This window comes from Rhinopithecus bieti, unplaced genomic scaffold, assembly GCF_001698545.2.
Source record: "Rhinopithecus bieti isolate Rb0 unplaced genomic scaffold, ASM169854v2 scaffold_1058, whole genome shotgun sequence".
In the NCBI taxonomy this organism is placed as follows: Eukaryota; Metazoa; Chordata; class Mammalia; order Primates; family Cercopithecidae; genus Rhinopithecus; species Rhinopithecus bieti.
In genome coordinates this window covers 303,633-324,908 of record NW_016803341.1, presented here as the reverse complement: position 1 = coordinate 324,908, position 21,276 = coordinate 303,633, and the positions used below count along the sequence as shown (strand labels likewise).

General features: G+C 35.7%; 1 protein-coding gene and 1 pseudogene across 1 annotated transcript in view; both read left to right on the top strand.

Annotated features, from left to right (window-relative positions):
• ALMS1 (ALMS1 centrosome and basal body associated protein) overlaps window positions 1-21,276 on the top strand; it is a 236,937-nt gene that overhangs the window by 30,661 nt on the left and 185,000 nt on the right. Inside the window, exons 3-7 of the mRNA XM_017876541.1 lie at window positions 6,165-6,360; window positions 9,918-10,035; window positions 11,462-11,934; window positions 13,492-13,592; window positions 19,578-19,671. Coding sequence (XP_017732030.1) covers window positions 6,165-6,360; window positions 9,918-10,035; window positions 11,462-11,934; window positions 13,492-13,592; window positions 19,578-19,671 — 982 coding nt within the window. The remainder of the gene's footprint in view (window positions 1-6,164; window positions 6,361-9,917; window positions 10,036-11,461; window positions 11,935-13,491; window positions 13,593-19,577; window positions 19,672-21,276) is intronic.
• LOC108532377 (guanine nucleotide-binding protein G(I)/G(S)/G(O) subunit gamma-5 pseudogene) lies at window positions 5,451-5,702 on the top strand (annotated as a pseudogene).

The following is a 21,276-nucleotide window of genomic DNA, read 5'->3' as shown; positions in this document are numbered from 1 at the left end:
GTGAGAGATCTGTTAAAATCTCTTCCTGATTTTTTATGGCTGGTTTGTTTCATTTTTTGAGCTTTGGAGGTTCTTTATAGCTCCAGATGCAAGTCCTTTATCAGTTATTTCTTTTGCAAAGACAGTCTGTGGCATGTTTTTGTATTCTCCTGTCTTTGAAAGACAGAAGTTTTAATTTTGATAAAATTTGTTTATTGATTTTTTTTTCCTTTTGTAGTTTGTACGTCTTGTGTACTATCTGAGTAATCTTGACCTAATCCTATGTCACTGAGATTTTTCTTCTATGTTTTCTTCTAGACCAGGGTTTCTCAGCCTTGGCACTATTGACATTTTGGGTTGCATAATTCTTCATTGTAGGGGGCTGTCCTGTGTATCCTAAGATGTTTAACAGCACTCCTGGCCTCTTCCCACTAGATAACAGTAATAGTCCCCCAAGTTGTAACCATCCAGAATGGTTTCTGACATTGCCAAATGTTCCATAGTTGAAGGAAGAGGTGTGTCAAAATCTCTCCCAACTAAGAACCGCTTTTTCAGAAGTTTTATAGTTTTAGGTTTTACATTTATGTCTAAGATCCATTTTGAGTTGGTTTTTGTATATGGTGTGAAGGAAGCATTCAAGTTGTATTTTTTTACATACAAATATGTAATTGTTATTCCAGCACCATTTGCTATATTTTTTCCAGTGGATTTCTTGACATCTTTGTAAAAAAATTAATTGACTTTATATTTATGGGTCTATTTCTGCACACTATTCCATTGATTTACGTATGTATCCTCATGCCAGTATTACACTCTTAGTAACTATACTGTCTTAAAATCAGGTTGTGTGAGTTTTCTCACTTTGTTCCTCTTTTTAAGAATTGATTATTTTAGATCTTGGAATTTCTATATAAATTTTAGAATTAGCTTGCCCAATTTATATTTTAAAGCCTGCTGGAATTTTTTATTAAGATTTCATTGAGTCTATAAATCAATTTAAAGAGAATTTTGAAATCTTAACAATATTGAATTTTCTAATCCATAAACATGACAGTTCTTTTAGTTTATTATTTCTCTTTAATGTCTTCATCAATGTTTTGCTGTCTTCAGTGTGCCAATCTTACATGTTTTGTTAGACTTACTGGTATTTTTAGAAATTTCTATTTCTGATTATTCATTATGAGTGTATAGAAGTATAATTGACTTTTTGTATTGACCTTGTGTCCTGTGACCTTGCTAATCTCACTTACTAGTTTTAGTAGCTTTTTAAAAAATATTCTTTAGGAGTTTCTATGCAGAGTTGTATCAACTGTGTTTTGTTTTTTCCTTTTAAAAAGATTTGTCATTTCTTTTTTTCTTTTTTTTTCTTTTTGCTTTATTACGCTGGCTAGGATCTGCCTGTTCTTCTACTTGATCTACTTTGTGTTCTGACCCCAACCGTTTGAAAGCAAGTATCACCAGCAATATTTATGTAGCTGAATACAGTGAATACTTTTCTGTCCTCACCTTAGGTACAATAAATAGCATTTGACACTATTATTAATCATTACGTAACTTCTTTAAATTATTTCCTTTCTTGGGTTCTCCTGGTTTTCTTTCTACTCATCTGGCTGTTCTTTCTCAGTATCCTTTGCTACTTTATCTTCCTTTGTTAAACCTTAGAATCAGAATTTGTAAGCTGTGGACCCAAGTATGACTCAAATGTGGCTTGCAGAAACCAATTTTCTTTTTTTTTTTTTGGCACAATGTTTTAACACTTTTGAAATAGAATACTTTAAAGTGAACAAGCAGTGCATAGTTAGCCACAAATCCCATTACTCTCCAATTCCAGGATGGATTACTCCATTTGTCTTACCCCCATACCCCTATACACATTGAGTTTTTAACCTCTGCTTGAAACGTTGGAATGTTTGTGGTCTCATCCAGATCCAGGACTTTAAATACATCTGTATGCTGATAAATCCCAAAGATGTATCTCAAACTTTTACTTCTCCCGCAAAATTTGTTTGTATTTGTCAGAATGCTTATATGTTGTCCCTCCCCACATCTGTCAAAAATATTTAGAGATTTGTTGACCTTTTTATATTGATTTAAAAGGTATAACACAAAGAATATTTGATGATTGAAATGTAGCAAGAAAATACATAATGCAGAAAGTAAAAAAAGGTTGAACAGATTATTTTAAAAATTCAGTTTATAATGGGAAATTATAAGAAGATGTTTGCATAGGAGAAGACTGATTCAGTAATGAGAGAAAAATGGATGAAGGAAAGTGGGAGAATCACATAGGAAGGAAATCACTGAAAAAAATTGGAATGAGATGGGAAAGCCTTTGAGAGGCAGAGCAACTTTTTTTTTTTTTTTTTTCAAGTCATAAGATAGAAATCTGGTAATGGGGATTGTAGATCTGTGGTTGAAGACAAGGGAGTTCCTCTCTCCTGCTGTATACTTATTGAAGATCATCAGTTGAAAATTAGGAACGTTAGATAGTTCTGAGGAGAGAAGTTATGAAATCGCAACTCACCAGGATAATGTAGTAGGATTTCCAGGCAATACTGAGTGCCCTTCAGGTTTAGTGACATCAATTTAAAGAAAAGCCAGTCAGTGTGGGATGTGATTTCTCCAGCAAAGTGCTGCTGATTGGGTTCACGCAAGGGGACAGTTCCATCAGTGTTAGCTTTTGCTAAGCAAATAGGATAATGGGAGAAAAAGGCAAGAAAGTTAAGGGTGTTTGCAAAGCAGTGATTATAAGGATGACTCTGAACTCTCAGAGGGGCAAAGATGGAAATACAGATAAGAAAGGAATAATGACAAGTATAAATGTGATAGGATAGTTGTCTCCATAAAGTTAAAAAATTATTGCAGTAGAGGAACTAGAGAGTAAGTGATCTGTGGAGGTCAGAGGATGGGCAGGAAGACTAATGGATACATCTGTCACTATTAGGGAGGAGTGAATTATGGGATACAGGCTCAAACCATGGTTAGAGAGGCTAAGAAGATGAATCAGGGGACCAGTGATTTTTGCTTTAGTGAGTCACAAAATGATTGGAATTCTCCTGCTTTAAAACCTTTTGTTGGCTCACTAACCTATCCCCTATAGAATGGAGTGCCCTCAAAATAAAAAATGTAAAATTTAATCATTCTCATATTCCTTTTATTTTCAAGTATCAGAAAGGCGAAAAGCATGTTTCCAGTAGCAATTTGATGTTATAGAACTGATTAATTTATTCAGTGTAGAAGGGATTGAGGTATTTTGGAATGTCAAAAGTCTGCTATCCCATAAGTGTAGTGTTAATATTTTAGAATATTTCTCTCTAAATTTTTTTCTTTGCACGTATTTGTATAACTGATATTATGTAGTGGATAGTGGGTATCTTTTTTCTTAAACTTTTACTATATGAACATTTTATTAATGAATTTTAAATATTGGAAATGCCTCTTCAAAGACAAAAGTCTTGTTAGAAAATGTTTGTGAAAATATTTGTAAATTGTAATGCATTTTCTTTTTATGGATTCTGGGCCACCTGGGAATTAAAAGATTCCAATATTCTCTTAGAAACCTTTGAGTTGATCAAGGAAGAAGAGTCCAGTAGTGGAATACTTACAAAATAATGGAAATACATTATATATCTAAAGTTGCTATCAATATAGTGCCACTTTCTCATTTTTTTAGTTAAATAAATAAAGCAAATTGAATGAATTAATTATTTAACCAAAGATTTTATATAAAGAATGAAAAACTTGTAATCCCAGCACTTTGGGAGGCCAAGACAGGGGAATTGCTTGAGTGTGGGAGTTCCAGACCAGCCTGGGCAACATAGTGAGACCCCCGTCTCTACAAAAAGTTTTAAAAAATTAACTGAGTGCCTGCCAGTAGTCCCAGCTACTCAGGAGACTGAGGATGACAGGATCACTTGAACTTGGAGGCAGAGGTTACAGTGAGCTGAGATTGTGCCACTGTATTCTGGCCTGGTTGACAGAGCAAGACGCTGTCTCACACACACAAAAAAAGAAAAATTGCAAATACAGGAAACATGGTAAATAGGAAAACAAGTTATAAAATATAATACAGTTGTTAAATTCAAGAAATAGATAAAAATAGATATATTCCTAGTAAATACAGTTAAGAAAAAAAAATCTCAATGAAATAGACTTTCTACAAAACTATCAGTATTTTATAGAGGTAGACTAGGATTACTAAGGAGGAAATTGAGAAAATTATGATAGTACCAGCTATCAAAAAGGTTTTGGAACTAATAGATTCACTGATAAATCTTTTAAATTTTTAAAGAAAATTGAAGTTGCTTATATAAAATAAATACTGAACAATGTTATGAAACAAGAAAATGAGGGCATTCTAAAATACTGATTAATCTTAGTTATGACCATATATGTGAGAAAATGTTAAAGAATATGCTAGCAAACATTTAAACGTCTGCTCTACCACTACTGTGTAAGAAATGTGAACATGCTTCAATATAAAGAAATTTATTGACTTGGGAGGCTGAGGTAGGAAGCTCAAGTGCTTGAGCCCAGAGTTTGAGTCCAGCCTGGGCAACATAGCAAGAACCTGTCTAAAAATAAAAAATAAAAAAAAAAGTTGCCATCCTTTATCAGGTTTAACTGGGGAAAAAGATGCTATAACGTAGTTTGAGCTAATTTAGTGTTCATTTCTAATCGAATTATTTGAAAATGAAAAATATCATGATAGAATATACTAACTAGTGTTAAATCCAAAAGGAAAATGCCTTTTAAACTTGTCACCATTAGTATTTAATTCAACTTTAATACAGCGTTGTTATTTAATGTAATCTGTAGATTGGTGCCAGTCCATGATTTGCTTGTTACTGGTCTGTCAAGAGATAAGTGTAGAAATTGAGAGGAAGTGTTTCGAAACTTTTATAGTAGTTTGATAGAGTAATTTTATCTTTTTTTAGACCTAGAAATCAAACATTTGGGCTTGTGTTTTATATCTTGGGCTTATATTAAGACTTTTAAATTTCATTTTTCTAGTTATTTTACTAGTTTTAAAATTAGCTTATTTGTCATTAATTTTTGTTAACATTTTAGTAAAGTGTCAGTCTGTGATGAATTGGAAGTAGGAAAAACTGGTCCTTCCCCATAAGTAGTCTGAGAAGCAGTTCTGTGAATCTTGCCACTAATTTAAGAGTAAATAGTTGGAGGAGACAAATGTATCACATTCATGGGTGATATAATAATGTTATATACTGAGAAGAGCCAGGGATCCTTTAGAAACTAGTAGAGCTAATAAAAATTCAGTCAAGTGAATTCCCAACTTAAAGCTGGAGTGAATACTTCAGCTTTAGGTTTGGAATATTTTTTTCAGTTTTATTATTATTTTATTATTATTGAGTTGTAAAATGTTATGTAGAACCAAATCTATTGATTTAATGATCAGAACTAACAAAAAATATAGTAGAAATGCCAGTGATTCTTCCACACTTCAAGAGATGTGTAGTGGGACCCACAAATCGGCCCAGCCCTTGCGTGCACCATGTTTGGCCCCTTCTAGCGTCGCCTCCATGAAGCAAGTGGCTCAACAGCTCTGGCTGAAGGCTGGACTCAACCATGTAAATGTTTCCCAGGCAGCTGCAGACTTGAAACAATTCTGTCTGCAGATTGCTCAACATGACTCTCTGCTGACTGGAGTATCTTCAAGTACCAATTCCTTCAGACCCCAGAAAGTCTGTTCCTTTTTGTAGTAAAATGAACCTTTCAAAGGTTTCCCAAGCCACTTCACATGATACAGTGAATATTCAAAAGAGAGCTACATTTGAAGCCTGTACAAAAGCTTATCCCTGGAACACATGTGCCATAATATGCAAACTTCTACTTTTGTTAGTCCTTAATATCTACCTTTCTGAATTTTCATGAATTTCTATTTCACAAGGGTAATTGTTTTATATACACTGGTAGTGGCATACAATGAAACTTAGTATGAAAGATTTTTTTGCATTAAAGAAAGAGATATGTAATAATGGGAAGAGGTCTAAAATGTGGTTAATATTGTGAGAAACAGAACAACTTTACATTTTCTAAACTTTGATGAGAATGTCATTAAATAGGAAGCTATGTGATACATGAGTGGACATTTTAATCTAAATATTAATATGTATGGTAACTCAGTTAATGACTTAGCATGTTTTCCTTTAAAATTTTTCTAGAAAACAGAATCTTGGCATTGTCTTCCTCAAGAAATGGACTCTTCCCAAACCTTGGATACATCCCAGACCAGGTTTAAGGTGAGAAGAGAAGATACTGAAGTGTCAGACTTCCCCTCTCTGGAGGAGGGTGTATTGACCCAATCAGAAAATCAAGTAAAGGAACCCAACAGAGGTCTCTTCTGTTCTCCATTGCTAGGTAATGCCTCTTTATTTTAACTAGTAGTAATACCTCACATTTGTAAGTTTTGCGGGGACTGCAAGTGTTAACTTTACCCTTTTTGAGTGAAGGAGCTCTGTAGAGACCTACTCAAAGGGGTAAGCTTATTTCTGTTTTTTTGGTTTGTTTGTTTTTGTTTTTTTTTTTACTGGCTAGCTGATCTAGTTATATTAAGTGTGCAGTTGCCTCTCATTTTGTCACATCCCATTGCTCACAGAAGGCAGAAAGGTGATAACTGTCTACTGTGTATACCTCCTCAGTCTTGAGTTTGCAGAGTTTTTGGGATGAATAATATATTATATTTTGGTTCTTTCAGCGGTGGAGACTCCATGATCCCCCCCCAAAAAACAAAAAACAAATGTTCATATTTACCTTTTTTGATTTTTAGAATCAATTAAGGCATGTGTTATTATCCTCAGCTTTCAAACCAAAAGTTGATGTAAAGAGGTTGAGTGGCTTGTCTGAGGTAGATCTTGCTGCTTTCCTCATAGAACTGATTTATTAGCTCTTTATAAAAGATAAACTTTAAGTACTTTTAAAATCATTAAGGGGTTCAATCATGAAGATGGTTTTATAGTTTTGTAAAGAAGCATGAATAGGACTTAATTCAGCAAGTTCTTTGCAACATAAACTAATGCTATCCAAATCAAGATATTAGTGCCAGCATATTCTATGATGTGAATTATTAAAGTCAATTTTAGGTCCACATTTTAAGAAGGATTTTGACAAAATTAGAGTACCTTTGTGGGAGGAGATGACTATCTTTTGATAGACAAAAGAGAAGACTTTGCTATGGTCAAATATTTGAAGGGCTGTTATGCTAAAGAGGAAGCAACTTAGTTTTTATTCATTCATGTAACAAATATCTAAGTGCCTCCTGTGTGTTTGATGCTAGGGATATAAAGATGAAAGCTACCTCCTCTTCTGGGAAGGCAATCCAGTAAACAGAAAATAACAGTACCATGGGATTTGTATTATAATGGTGTAGAGCAGGATCTGCAAACTATAGCTTATAGGCCAAGTCTTGATTTTGTACCTTCCATCTGCTAAGAATGATTTTGCATTTTAAAGGATTGTAAAACAAACAACCATAGTATATGTGACAGATTATATATGACCAACAAAACCGAAAATATTTACCATCTGACCTTTCATAAAAAAATGTTTGCTAACTCCTAGTCTAGAGTTTAAAATGAATACATAACTTAAAAGGAAACTGTTTTTCAAATTGATATAAAAAAGAACTTTCTAATAGTCAAAACCATTTAATAGCAGAAAGGCTATGTAACGACAACAAAAAGTGAGCTTCATGTCACTGCAAAATGTCTAGCAAAATTCTGTATTAGGATTTTAGCACTGGGGAGGAGATTGTACTTTGTGACCTAAAATGTTTTCTAATGTAAAGTTTTGTAACTCTGGCTTCTCATTTACTATAGATAGGGCAGAACATTTTAAATTATTGGAGTAGGTTCCTGGATCTGATTGGCAGAGGAAATTTTATCATTACTGTTTTGTTATGCATAAGTACTAACATTGTGATAATTAGGCTCTCACCAATGGCAAATGTCATTGATGATGACTGGTGCCAGAATGGTTAGATACCTCAAAAAAAAAGGGAACCAAGCCAGTAACAGATGTCGATACTTGAGGAAACAAGAAGCGGTTGAAAGCTGAAAGAAAAAGGCATGGCAAGTAAAATACACTACCTTTCCATCACACGCACACACAAGTAATGTTGTACACTTGAGAATCATTAACTCTTCAGCTTTGGCCTGCTCCTTTAGCAAATACTTTTTCCGATTTACCTGATTTAACTGTCCAGTTCCGCCCTGAAATATTCTTAAATATTTAAGGAGATGCTGAAATGCTGCTTATAACTTACTTGTTACTTACTATTCCTTACTCATACCTAAATAGCTATTTTAGGTACTGAGGATTTCTGTGGGTTCTGAAACCTGGTTAGGGATAACTCTAATTTTTTTTTAGAAAAGACTCAGGTTCTTTAAATACGCAGCCTACAGTTAACTGGAAATAGCTTTACTTGCCCAAAGGTCCCCCTTATAGCATTAGCTCTAGTGTATTTGGGGACTTTGTTAAAAACTCTTCATGATTTTTAGAGGGGTGAAGGACTGTTATGGAGGTTTAAGACTGCTTCTCTGTGCCAAGGCCAAAGAGGAACCATACCAATTGTTCCTTGGTGGCAAAAGTTGTTGTATATCAGTTTCTCACTTTAAATTAATTCATTCAGTAAGTAAATGACTCTCTTTTGAGTACCTATTAAGTGTAGCAGGTACTTTGCTAGGCACTGAGGTTATAGCTATGGATAAAGTAGACACAGAGTTGACAATTTATATGGGAAGTGGATCGAAGAAAGATTAAAACAAGAGGGTGATGAATTATATGGAAGGTGTGCAGGGTATAAGAGCAGTGACGGTACGCGTTATGACCAAGTGAAGGACAGATGACAACATGGTGAGCTCTGTGAACTCTAGGTTTTCGGTAATTTCAGGGGGAAAAGTGGTGTGAGAGAGGAGTCCTCACTTTGAACACAGTGTTACAGGCATTCTGAAATCAAGAGAGTATTCTGATTAAAATAAGAATGATTTAAGTCAACATTCAGGAAATCACAAGAATTTTTTTTTTTTTTCATTAAAGCAGCAGTTCAAACTTTTGGGTAACAGGATTCTTTTACACATTTAAAATCGCTGACAACTCCAAAGAGCTTTTGTTTATTTGGGTTATTGATATTTCCCATATTAGAAATTAAAACTGAAACATTTAAAATTTATTAATTCATTGAAAAAGTACATATTTTATAAAAAATAACTTTTCTAATACAAAAATGTTTAGAAATATGGCCATGTTTTACTTAAACAATTCTATAATGCCTGACATAATAGAAGACAGCAAGATTCTCATGTCTGTTTCTGTATTCAGTCTGTTGCCGTATCATACATTCTGTAGCTTCTGGAAAATGTCACTGTATCTTTTTGAGAGAATGGGAGTGAATAAGGCAAATGATATCTTAATATTATTTTGAATAAAATTTCAACAGTAGGTACCTCCTAAGAGTGTCTTAGGGCCCAGGAGCTCCTGTGCTATACTTTGACATAACAGCTGTAGTCTGTATTATGTAAGATGGGAAGAAACACTAATAATAGTTAAGAGCATTTGCTAAAAGTTGAAATGCTTGGGTTCAAATCTCACTGTGGCATTTCAGCTACTTGAATGCGGACAAGTTACTTAATGCTTTGTAAGTTTTGTAATCATGTTTCCTCACCGATAAGATATGTATAATAATACCTATCTTTCAAGGTTGTCATGAGGATTAAATGAAATATTGTGTGTTAAGTACCTTGACTTTGTCAGGCTCTCAATAAATGATAGCTGCTACTGCTGTTGCTTTTATATTATTATTCTAATGCTTGTAGAATTCTCCATAAGGCAGCATATGTAGGTGCTTTAAAGTATTACATAAGTAAGTAAATAATCAATTTTCAGCATTAATCAGCATTTTTATATTTGAAACTTTGCAGTCATACAAGATAGCTTTGCTTCTCCTGATTTGCCTTTGCTGACCTGTTTGACACAAGACCAAGAATTTGCGTCTGATTCTTTATTTCATCAAAGTGAACTAAGTTTTGCACCTCTGAGGTAGGATGATTTATTTGCATGTAACCTTTCTCCTTTCTTGTTCTATGTTGTTACTAATATTAGTGACTTCAGGCTAAGGTGGTACTTTGAGGTGGGGCTTAGATACTCTTAGGACACACTCTGAAGGTAACAAAGTCCTGTACTAGGACTTGATGCATATTAATTTGGCAGAGTAACATGTAGAGATGAACTAGATGACAGTAGTTTATTTAAAAATAGTTCCTAATGTATTCAGGCATTTCAGGCATATTTTAATTTAGAAGACACTCTGGATTTTCCTTCTCATAAACCTCCCCATCTGCTGCTCATCATCTCTCTCCTCCCTCTCACCCTTATTCTGCAAAAAGCATTTATTTCTAGGTCACTAACTTGTTTCGCACTCTCATTTTGTTCAGCTGTTATTGAATGAGACTAGTTAGCTCTCCTTACCTTATAGGAGGTGTGAGTATGAAGTAAGAAGATTTTTATGAACAGACATATCCAGATTAACAGATACTCCAAATTCATGTCCTTTAGAATAGTCATAATGGGAGAAAAGTCTGGAATTTTCAAAACATATTTGGAATTATTCAAGAATATGTTTTCCTCTTCTAGAACTGAAAAGAAAACCCACCTTAAATTAAAACTATAGATGTTTAGAAAGTAAAAGTAACCTCTGTCCTTATATATTACCTTATATCAGTTTTATGAAAAGTGATCTGTACACATTTTTAGATCATCAACTAATGATTAAGTTACTGTTGTGTTTGGGGAATAGATCACTTCTTGAGTAGTTTCTTTCTCTTTTGTCTTTTTGTTGTTGTTGTTGTTTTTATCTAGATGGAGTCTTGCTCTGTTGCCCAGGCTGGAGTGCAGTGGTGCCATCATGGCTCACTGTAATCTCTAACTTGTAGGCTCAAGCAATCCTCCTGCCTTAGCCTTCACAATAGCTAGTACTACAGGCATGTGCCACCATGCCCAGCCAATTTTTAATTTTTTTGTAGAGATAGGGTCTTGCCATATTGCCATGGCTTGTCTTGAACTCCTGGGCTTCAGGTGATCCAGAGTGCTAGGATCACAGGTGTGAGCCATTGTGCCTGGCCTTGCATAGTTTTCAAGAGCACAATAAATGACAACTAGTAAAAAAATTAATGCAGGTTAAATGAAAAATCATGGTAGGCATCGTTATGAAAATCACGTTCTGTGTCTGTTGTTTTACGAGAAGCCTGAGATAATATCAGGGTTGGAGGGTGGTAGTTCACCTTTTGGTTAAAAAGAATTTTTTTGTTCAGTCATTAGCCATCTTAAAGGAGTCTGAAATTAGGAGAGCTTTGTTTTTCAATGCACTTTTCAAATAAACTTGATTTTAGTGACATGTATTTTGTATTAGTACTTAAAATTAAATGTTTTAATGTGTTATTTATTTATTTTAACTGTATATTTTCAGGGGAATTCCTGATAAGTCTGAAGATACTGAATGGTTTTCTCGACCATCGGAAGTTAGTGAAGCTTTATTCCAGGCTACTGCAGAAGTAGCTTCAGACTTAGCAAGCAGTTGCTTTAGTGTATCTCAGCACCCACTTATAGGGAGCACAACTGTTGGGTCTCAGTGCCCTTTTTTACCTTCTGAACAAGGGAATAATGAAGAGACGATTTCGTCTGTTGATGAACTGAAAATTCCCAAAGACTGTGATAGTTATGATGATCTTTGTTCATATATGTCATGGAAGACACAAAAAGATACACAGCAGCCTGAAACCAATTTAGCTGATAAAGATCAAGTTTCAGTTGCAACTTTCTCTGACATAACCGATGAAAACATAACTGCTAAAAGAAGTGACCATTTTGATGCTGCTTATTCATATGGGCAGTATTGGAAAGAGGAAGCTTCACCTAAGCAGGCAGAAACATATTTAACCAGTAAGTACCCTGATTCTTTTTCAGATTCATCTGACACAATTGATAAAAATAAAATTTCCAAGGGAAGTAACAGTTTTAGTGTCCCCTTTTCCTATGTGCCATGGAACAGAGAGGGAACTTTGCACCACCCAGAAACATGTGTAATCAGTAAGGACTGTGTTTCCTTTCCATGTGAAGTTGCTGCTCATTATAATAATAAAATGTCATATTCTTTCTTGTGTTGTTTGTTGGAAAGAAGAGGAAAAGGGGTTCCCTTGACTTCTGATAGTCATTATTTTGAGAATGTTTATTTAAGGGCTCCAGCTGAGATTGAGGTGAAACAAAAGACGGATTCTTTGGAGGGTTATGAAAGAAATGAAGAAGGTTTACAGAAAGAATCATCTCAATGTTTTGAACTAACAGAGACTAGAAATAATTTATCTTCAGAAGTGCAACCCAGATCCTCAGGAATAAAGTGTTTTAGGAATGTTATAGCTCCTGATAATTCTGTAAAAGTTTCAGAAGCACATGTACTCTCCAGGGAACATGATACCTCTAAAATGGAGGCTTCTGGTGGTCCTCTTCAGACTGTTATATCCAACTTGGATGAGACATCAGAACAAGTGTTTTTTCAAGAGGAAAGAAACCAAAAGGGAACTTCTCTTTTGGTGAGAAAACATTGATGCTACTGAAAATGTAGCCTTTGAGGCAGTTATTGCCTCTATTGAGCCTTCTAAGAAAGAGAGTACAGTAAATGACATCTAAGCTGACATCAATAAATATTTAACAGATGACAGCCAAGAGAGAGAACCAAAAAATCCAGATCTTTCTCCATTAAATTATAAAGATGAAAACTCTTTATTTGATAGGCTTAAACATGCATGCTATCAGTCTACTCCTGGGGTGTTTGAACCAACAGCTTCAAAACCATTGTTGCATATAAAGGATGATAATGGTAGCTTCCTATACTGGCATCCAAATTTAAAATCAACCCCTAATGCTGTTCAGGAAATGTTCATTAAGCCACTTTGTGTTATTCCAGAGCTTAAGTCATCTGCTTCTTTGAGTGAAAAATCTTACAACCAGACTGTTGGTCTTGGCAAAACACAGTCAACTTTATTTCAGTGTGATGTAAGCAATGAACCATTTCTTCCCTTTTGGAAGATAAAGTCTGTTCCTTCTCTTGACCTTGCAGAGAAGGTAGGATCTTCAGATGTTATTTATCATGTGAAAGTATTAACTTCAGATTCTTTGGTTTTACAAGATTTAAAGCAGCCAACCTTTGAAGAAGTTGCAGATTACTCAGACTTTAATTTGGGTAAGGATGTTAACTATAGAAATGCCATTAAAGGTCCACCTGCAGCTGTAGGAAGCAGCTTTTCAGCAAACTTGGTGGCATGTGATGCAAAGTCACACACAAAGTGCTTTTACCATTGGCCAGTGATGCATCATTAATTGCAGTCGCCCGAGACACATTGCTGAAAGCTGATACAGGCCAAGGTGAAATTCCTTGGCCTGTGGGAGCTGAGTCTAGTTTTACTATACATACAATTATGCAAAATGACTCCTATTTTGTAGAGGGCCTGCAGGGGAAGGCTGAGTCTGACGTCATTACTCTGGATGGCCTAAATGAAAACGCTGTTGTGTGCAGTGAAAGAATTACTGAACTACAAAGAAAGGTGAGACACAATAAAATGATAGTTGTAAGAAACATGGCCTTTTTCAGTGTTGTTTCAGGAAATGGTATTGTTTGTGTTTATTTTACTTTTTACTGTTTCCTGGGTACATGACCAATGTGATTTGACTGGTGAGTACATTGCGCTAGCAGCTTTAGAGAATTTTCATGATGATCTAGAGATGCATGACAGCTCCCTGCACTGGCAGCCTACTTTACAACTACCATCTGAGAAGGAAAGCAATTTTGAAAAGCCTGTAAGTTTTTCTATTTGACATTTTTTCTGGGTGGGGAGAGGAATATTTTATTTGAAAAAATTTCAAATTTTATTTGAAAATATTTTATTTGAAAAATTATATCTTTCATTACCAGCTTGTAACTTGTACCTGTTCTTTATCTGATATCCAGGAATATGTTCCATTAGAGGTTGGTATGAAAGAAATGTTTATGTTTCATAGACTGTAAGACTTAGTTCTGGGGTGTCTTGGAAAAGGCCATCCCCTGGGGCTCCAGGCCTTTCATATTGAGGCAGCCTAACTCTTCCTAGTTGTGCCAGCAATAGTCTTTAGACAGTGTTAAGATTAGAGATATTCATGGGAACATTCAGAAGCTTGTACTTTGAATGTTTTCCTCTGGTCTTCAATGTACAAGCCTTGAAGCAGTCCCTGGAATATTTAAGTATTTCTTTTTAGAAGCTCCTGAAAGACTTGACTTCAGAGGTGTCTTGAAAGTTTTAAGACCCATGTTTGACCAGGAAGGATAATGAATTGCTTAATGTCCAAACTGGCCAGTGCCTCTCCAAAGGGAAGTATCTCCTTCCCAAATGAGCAACACACTAATGTATATACATGTCCCTTCCCGCTCTCTATTTATATCATTATTACCATTGTGTGTATACTAGAAACTGGCAACTCTAGGGTGTCATAAAAATTTTATGTCAGCCCTTTTTTTTTTTTTTTTTTTTTTAAAGTTCTGGGGGCACATGGGCAAAACGGGCAGGTTTTTAAAATAGGTGTACACGTGCCATGGTGGTTTGCTGTACCCATCAACCTGTCATCTACATTAGGTATTTCTCCTAATGCTATCCCTCCCCTAACCCCCTACCCACTGACAGGCCCCGGTGTGTGATGTTCCCCTCCCTGTGTCATTCTTTTATAGAAGGCTTTTATTTGCTTGGATCTTTGGATCCCTTGGCATTAATGTTCCTCTGGTCCTGTTGAATGAATATCCTCTTTGTTGTTGTCTGGTACTGTAAGTCCCAAGGTGGGGCCCTACTTCCTTGTGATATATCCTTATATCCTGTTATTAAATACTGTTAGATAAAATAGTGATGTACTTAATGTTATTTCTCTTTTCCTGTTTTCCTATGTATAAGATTTTTGTAAAGCTCTATTAGTTTGGGTTACACCCACATTTAGACCTTTAGATTCAGATTGTTGGTAGAAAATGAACAAAGATATTATGATGAACTTTTATTTATAATTTATTACATTTATTAAAAATTTTTTTAACAGAATCACTAGGTTAGTTTTATTTTCTTCAGTATTCTACGCTAGGCATTCTTTAATTTTAATCTGATAACAGTGGGGATGAAAATGATAGTTAACACTTTGTGCTCAAGTACTGTGCTAGGAGGTTACATGTATGTATCAATTCATTTTTGTCCTCTGTCAATTCTGTCAAATAGAATTGTTAGAGATTATTATCATCCCTATTTTACTATTGAGACTTAGAGGATTTAGGAACTTGCTTATCCTTATTCAGCAATTGGGGAAACCAGTATTTGAAACTAACCATGTCTATGTACTTAACCACCATACCATAAACTGTCCCCCGTCCCCCCACCCCAGAATTTTAACTATTCTTGATGAAACTAAGGTTAAGATTTTGCATTATTTTGGCAAGAGTAGAGGTTTTGAAGGAGATTGCCTAAAGTTGCATTCAATAACAATGAGAAACAAAATAACAACTTTTAAAGTGTTCTAAATTTTTAATACTACTTTTGTGACTTATATCAACCTTTCATGTAGATAAAATGTATTTTAGAAATAAAGATACAGAGGCCGGGCGCGGTGGCTCAAGCCTGTAATCCCAGCACTTTGGGAGGCCGAGACGGGTGGATCACGAGGTCAGGAGATCGAGACCATCCTGGCTAACACGGTGAAACCCCGTCTCTACTAAAACAATACAAAAAACTAGCCGGGCGCCGTGGCGGGCGCCTGTAGTCCCAGCTACTCAGGAGGCTGAGGCAGGAGAATGGCGTGAACCCGGGAGGCGGAGCTTGCAGTGAGTGGATATCGCACCACTGCACTCCAGCACTCCAGCACTCCAGCCTGGGTGACAGCGTGAGACTCCGTCTCAAAAAAAAGTAAAAAAAATAAAAAAAAATAAAGATATATAGGTTCAGTTAATGTGCAGAGACTAGCTTTGACCACTGCTCCAAATTTTAATCTGTCCTTAAATATAGCCTGAAGTATAATTTTTCAATCTAAGGAAGATGCTGTTATTCCCTATATTGTCTTTCAGTTGTAGCTCTATCTGTCTTAGTCTTAGATCTAGGAGTTATTTAATGTCAATATCAGAAAAGCAAGGAGCCAAATGTGGTAGTACTTTTTCTGTGTGGCTTAGCTTGCTTTCAGGGGCTTGCTTACTCCTTGGTTGTTTCCTTACACTCCTCATCTGTGTCACAGAAGAGTCATTCATACTTACTTGGTTCACTTTTATATCTACTCATCATAAATTATTATTTGGGTATCCACGTATGTATGATGCAGCTTGGAACTGTGAAAAGAACAGAGATTTGGAGTCAAAATCCAGTTCAGTTACTTTGTTAACCTTGTGTCTTGAGTAAATGACTTTGGAGGAGCACTTTCCTGATCTGCATAAGGAAATAGGAATAGTAATAATCAACCTCATATATCGTACTATTAAATGGGGTAAGTTATATAGCATTTATGTAGTTCCTGGTTGTTAGTTCTCTTCACTTAGCTGAAACTAGACTATTAGAGTCTCTGGTGGTTTCCTACTTTCTATCATTATTTTGTTTTTCTTTCTCCTTGTTCTTGGTAGCAGCACATAATTAATATGCTTTTTTTTTTTTTTTTTTTTGAGATAGAGTTTCGCACTTGTCATCCAGGCTGGAGTGCAAGGGCACGATCTCAGCTCACTGCACCCTCCGCTTCCTAGGTTTAAGCAGTTCTCCTGCAGCAGCCTCCCAGGTAGCTGGGATTACAGGCGCCTGTCACCATGCCTGGATAATTTTTTGTATTTTTAGTAGAGATGGGGTTTCACCATATTGGCCAGGCTAGTCTCAAACTCCTGATCTCAAGTGATCCACCTTTCTCGGCCTCCCAAAGTGCTGGGATTACAGGTGTGACCCACCGCACCAGGCCTAATATGCTATTTTAGTACCTCTTGTTTTGGCCATTTAACTCTAAAAATTATTTAAGATTTAAGCCTTAGATTTCTTTACTCTTCTTACCCCCCCACCTTTGGAGACCTAGTTGCCTGTCTCTGTGTGGATGATTATCACCTCTGTTTTTATACCCTGATATTTGTCTAATTTATTTTGCATGTTTTCTTGTGAACATTGTCATCACCCCAAATTCAACTTGCCCTATAGCAAAATAACTCATGTTTTTCCTAAAATTAGACTCACTTGTAGAGTTTCTGAGTTTTCATGAAAGGTAATTAGTATTTTTCTGGTTTCTTGGTCATCTTTCATTCTTTCTTCATTGTTGATTAAACATTGGGAAGATAAACTAATCTTGATTTCTTTTTCTTCTGGTTCTTTCCATGTTCAGTTAGCAATGAAGATCTGCTGGTTTCTTAAATAAATACTTCTTACAATTTTCATTTTACATTTTCTTTTGTATTACCTACTTTTTTTTTTTGAGATGGAGTCTCCTGCTGTCGCCCAGACTGGAGTGCAGTGGCATTATCTCGGCTCACTGCAAGCTCCACCTCCCGGGTTCATGCCATTCTGCTGCCTCAGCCTCCTGAGTAGCTTGAACTACAGGTGCCCTCCACCACGCCCAGCTAATTTTTTGGATTTTTAGTAGAGATGGGGTTTCACCGTGTTAACCAGGATAGTCTCGATCTCCTGACCTCGTGATCTGCCTGCCTCTGCCTCCCAAAGTGCTGGGATTACAAGTGTGAGCCACCGTGCCTGGCCGGTATTACCTACTTTAATAGTTCTGTATTTTGAAACTTTAACAAAATGAAATTTTTTGACGTCAAGCTTGCAATCAAAATTTTTCTTTATTTCTGTGTTTGAAAGCTGTAGAAGAAAAACTGCTGTAAACTATAAACACACACTCTCTCGCAAGTGTCTATTATGCCACACTGTGATAGTTGATTACAGACTGCATATATGATGGTAGTCCTTTAAGATTAAAATACTGTATTTTTACTGTACCTTTCCTATGTTTAGATATGTTTAGATACACAAATACTGTTGTTTTACAGTTGCCTACAGTATTTAGAACAGTAACATGCTGATAGGTTTGTAGCCTGGAAGCAGTAGGCTAGACCACTAGCCTAGGTGTGTAGTAGGCTACACAGTAGTAGTTTGTGTATGTCACTCTGTGATGTTTGCACAACAACAAAATTGCCTAACAACACATTTCTCAGAACATATCCACATCATTAAGTGATACATGACTGCGTATTATATATATGCATATACCTTTATGTATATTTATGTGTATTTATATATGTGTGTGTATATATATATAGGCTGTACTTCAAAAAAGTTTCCTGTAGGAAGGAGGTAATTGAAAACTAAGAACTTTGTGCTATGTGGAGAGCAGGGCGGCTTAGCAGCATTATCATTTTGAGTTGGATAATTCTTTGTTATGGTGGGAGGCGTGTTTCCTGCTTATTGTAGAATGTTTTGCAGCATCCATCCCTGGCCTCTATTCACTAGATACTAGTAACATCCTCTCCCATCACAAGTTACGACAGCAAAAAATATTTCCAGGCATTGTCAAATGTTCCTTGATGGGTACAAAACCTTCACCAGTCGAAAAGCACTGGTCTAGAGAAACCTGTATGGGCAGTAGATGTAGATATAGAAATAGATATGGAATATTCATTTCCACACTTCACACGGCTTCCTAAGAATGTTCATTACTACACAGTGAAAAATTGATGAAAGAGGATAGAAAATTCATGCTTATGTACATTTTAGACTTCATCCTGAGAAGATGTGACTGAAATAATCTTTTTAGGGAAATAAAGACAACCTAAAATTGATATATATTTTTATGTGAGGGTGCACTGTGAATTTGGTGAAAAGTTGTACATGTTTAGGTGTTAATGTCACCAATATTGGTTTCTAATTTCTTTTCTAGCAAGGACTTGTGACCTGATGAAACATTAGGAACTTCTTTTTGAGCGGTTAACCTTTACTTCACTACCAATTTATAGTCTCCATTACTTTTGTTTTAAGAAGTTTGAGGACTTATGCTTGTTGGTAACTGATCACAGTTATAGTTCTTTGATACTCTTATTTTCCTTCTAAACATTTGTGAGTTTCTAGAAAATATTCCTGTTTCTTTTTCCTTCTTACTCTTTCTTGCCCACAGTGCACCTCTCTACCTTAAAAAGAAATACCTGAGCTTGTCAAGAATAATCCCGTGGTTCAAATTCTGCAATGATCATAAGGAGCAAACTTCTGAGTAACAACACTTACTAGACATACTATCTATGATATTTTATGTAGACAGATTTCTAAGCCCTCAGGATGATTTATAGAGTCTTCTCAGAGTTGACCCAACAAGATATGACCTATATATGAATTCAGAAGGTTTGAGATTATGATCTTAAGTAACTAACTTCTCAGTGTTCATCTTTATAAAATGAGGGATTATTTTAGCAGATGAAGTTTGAAATTAATATTTTCTTCATTTCTTCATAGGTGGGTCATTCTAATCTGGGCATTAATGAGTCTTTTTCATTTTTATTGCCTTCATTTGTTCCACATAAGCTAACAAGAGAGTCGGAATATCACTCTTCAGATCTCAGAATGTTGAGGATGTCTCCTGACACTGTGCCAAAGGCTCCTAAACATTTAAAAGCAGGTATGTAGAAAAAGGAGATGGTAAATGTCCTACTTATGGATACCTTTTGAAAAAATATTTTATTAGGTCTATTTTTTTAATTTTTTAATATCTGTAATAATTATACTTCAGATTAGATGTGTTTAGAAATTCTGTCTTAGTCTCCTCAGACTGCTATTACAAAAATATCTGAATACTTTAAGTGTGGCTTATAAACAACAGAAATTTGTTTCTCGCAGTTCTAGAGGCTGGCAATTCCAAGATCAAGTGCTGGCAGATTCAGTGTCTTCTGAGGGACTGTTTGACATAGATGACATGTTCCCCTGTGCCCTCCTGTGGTGGAAGGGGCAAGGGGTTTCTCTGGAATCGTTTTTATAATGGACACTAATCCCAAACATGAGGCCTGTGTCCTCATGATCTAATTACTTCCCAAAAGCCCTGCCTCCTAATTTCATCACCTTGGGGATTAGGATTTCAACCTGTACTTTTCAGGGGGGCCACAAACATTCAGACCGTCACAAATCCGCTGATCTTTTATTAGAGGAATTATTTGGTTTTTCATTGCATTCTACATGACAATATTTAGAACTGAATTATATGGAGGAGTCTGATGTTAGAATCTGTTTATTCCTTTGTGTGTCTTGAAGGGAAAAAGGAATTGATTGAGCCCAAGATGACAAGAGTGGATGCAAATAAGTTTGTAGAGAGGAAATTGAGAGAAATCAGTTTTGAGGTAAAAGCAAGATTATCTGCTGAGGGAGGTGAGTAGTGGTGGAAGTAGGTTAGAGGCTTTGAGGAGAGTGGTTTGGTGAAGACTTATAGTTTGTGTTGAAGTGAATTTGAGATGGAGCTGGCCAAGGGAAAGTAAAAGGATTGGAGGGCAATTCTGAGAAGTCAGCTCAAGTTAGTGATAATGATTTTTTAATGTTGTCAGCCTGTACAGAATCTCTGATTTGTTTTTCCTGCTAACACTCAGGAATGGAGATGATGAATTACAGTATCGATCCTTGGTTCAGGAATACATTGAATGGGTATGGTAGAAGGACAGCAGGCAAAGAGAGAAGAGTTGATCACCTATTGGTTTCAGCCTACATAGGGAAAGAGAAGCCAGAAGAGTTGTTATTCTAGGAGAAAATAGAAGGACCAAATATTTGTTTATGATGTTGATTAGATGAGGTGGGAATAAGTTATTGAGAGCACTAGAAGAATAGGCAATTTTGGTTAGATTGAATAAGTAGATTTAAATGAGGAACAGTTTGAAGGGTGATGAAATCCATTAAATAGCCCTGGGATTGGATGGTAGAAATTGAATAAAAATTACTGGAGTAAATAAAATTTTGGGTCAGGTACAGTGTCTCAAGCTTGTAATCTCAGTACTTTGGGAGACTGAGGTGGCAGGTTCACTTGGAAGAGTTTGGAAAGGATTGGTATTAATTGTTTTTGAATAGAAATTACTGTGAAACTACCTGGGCTGTTCTTGTAGGAAGTTTTAAATTACTAATTTCATCTCTTTCCTTGCCATAAGTCTATTTAGATTTTATATTTTTCATGAATCAGCTTTTGCAATTTGTGTCTTAAATAGAACTTGTCTATTTAGCTAGGCTATCTGTTTACATATATCTGTTC